General features: G+C 51.1%; 1 protein-coding gene across 1 annotated transcript in view; it reads right to left on the reverse strand.

Moving 5' to 3' along the window:
- Pmar_PMAR024076 (amp dependent ligase/synthetase, putative) overlaps nucleotides 1-1,087 on the reverse strand; it is a gene marked incomplete at both ends in the record, with an annotated part of 6,823 nt that overhangs the window by 1,656 nt on the left and 4,080 nt on the right. The window contains 3 exons of the mRNA XM_002775808.1: nucleotides 342-476; nucleotides 521-635; nucleotides 906-927. Of these exons, the coding sequence (XP_002775854.1) occupies nucleotides 342-476; nucleotides 521-635; nucleotides 906-927 (272 nt within the window). The remainder of the gene's footprint in view (nucleotides 1-341; nucleotides 477-520; nucleotides 636-905; nucleotides 928-1,087) is intronic.

The raw sequence follows: 1,087 nt of genomic DNA on the forward strand, positions 1-1,087 counted from the left end.
TCGCTCATATCATACGTGCACTCAAAACCCTCGCCCCTCGTCATCAGCTTAACCGCGATCTCGCCACAGTTCGCACACGCACCAGCTGAGCAGTGTGCCGAATTTTGATTCCTTCCCCCAGCCTCGCAGATGGAAGTAGGCGCTAGCCTTAGTAAGGACACTGATGGTCTCATCCATCTGCTTATCTGCTGGGTATGACCGTAAGGAAGGGTGCTTCTTAACAATCGCCCCAACCGCGGATTGAACCCGAGTCGTCTCTAGGGGAGTACTCGCCGCCAACAACCAATCGCATACAGCGGCAGTCCAGAGAGATTCGTTGGTATAAACCGCATACTCCTCACCGCCAGCCGGTACCAGATGTGGCGGAGGAGTGGTATCATCCGGCTGGGCGGCGATCACCGCCATCTCGATGCGCTTACACAACACTTGCAGACTAGTCCCAGAATCCATCACTTCAGCCACAGAGAGATTAGCCCCTGATATCAACATAACCCCATACGGAAAACAAGTAGATACTTACCGAATTCCTTATTAACCTGCGCTGTTAATAATACAACGTTGAGACTGGACAAACCCATAAGGGTCGTTTCAGAGGTCGGAGGTTCACCCAAGATAGCAGTCAGAATCCTCAGGACCTGACGATCACACCACAAACGTCTCTAGAGAGGAAATACGAGGCCACTTTCTGGTATTGGGATATATCCACGCGTTGGTGAAAATATGAAAATTCTGGCGACATTTCTGGAAATTCTTGTTGGTTTCTGTACACTTCTATCGTAGTTCGCATATAAATTCTCACAATTAGTGAGGACACTTCCGAGCTCAGCTGAGGAAAGCGAACATAAATTTCAACACTGCAGAAGACTCCCACACTACGTCTGACCGCGCGCCACGAAATTGCCTACCTTTTGCTCCACAGAGTTGCCCCTGCTATCGAAGAGCACAACATTATCCGTGCTCCCAGAGGACGGGCTGGTCTCTCCTCTCGATGGTGTATCGCTTCCACAAGTCGATGAGCTACTGTGGCCTCCCACGAGCCGCCCGATGCTCGCCGGTTCTACCACGTCCATACCAAAGGACTCACTAA

Source organism: Perkinsus marinus (assembly GCF_000006405.1).
Source record: "Perkinsus marinus ATCC 50983 genomic scaffold scf_1104296955314, whole genome shotgun sequence".
NCBI lineage: Eukaryota > Perkinsozoa > Perkinsida > Perkinsidae > Perkinsus > Perkinsus marinus.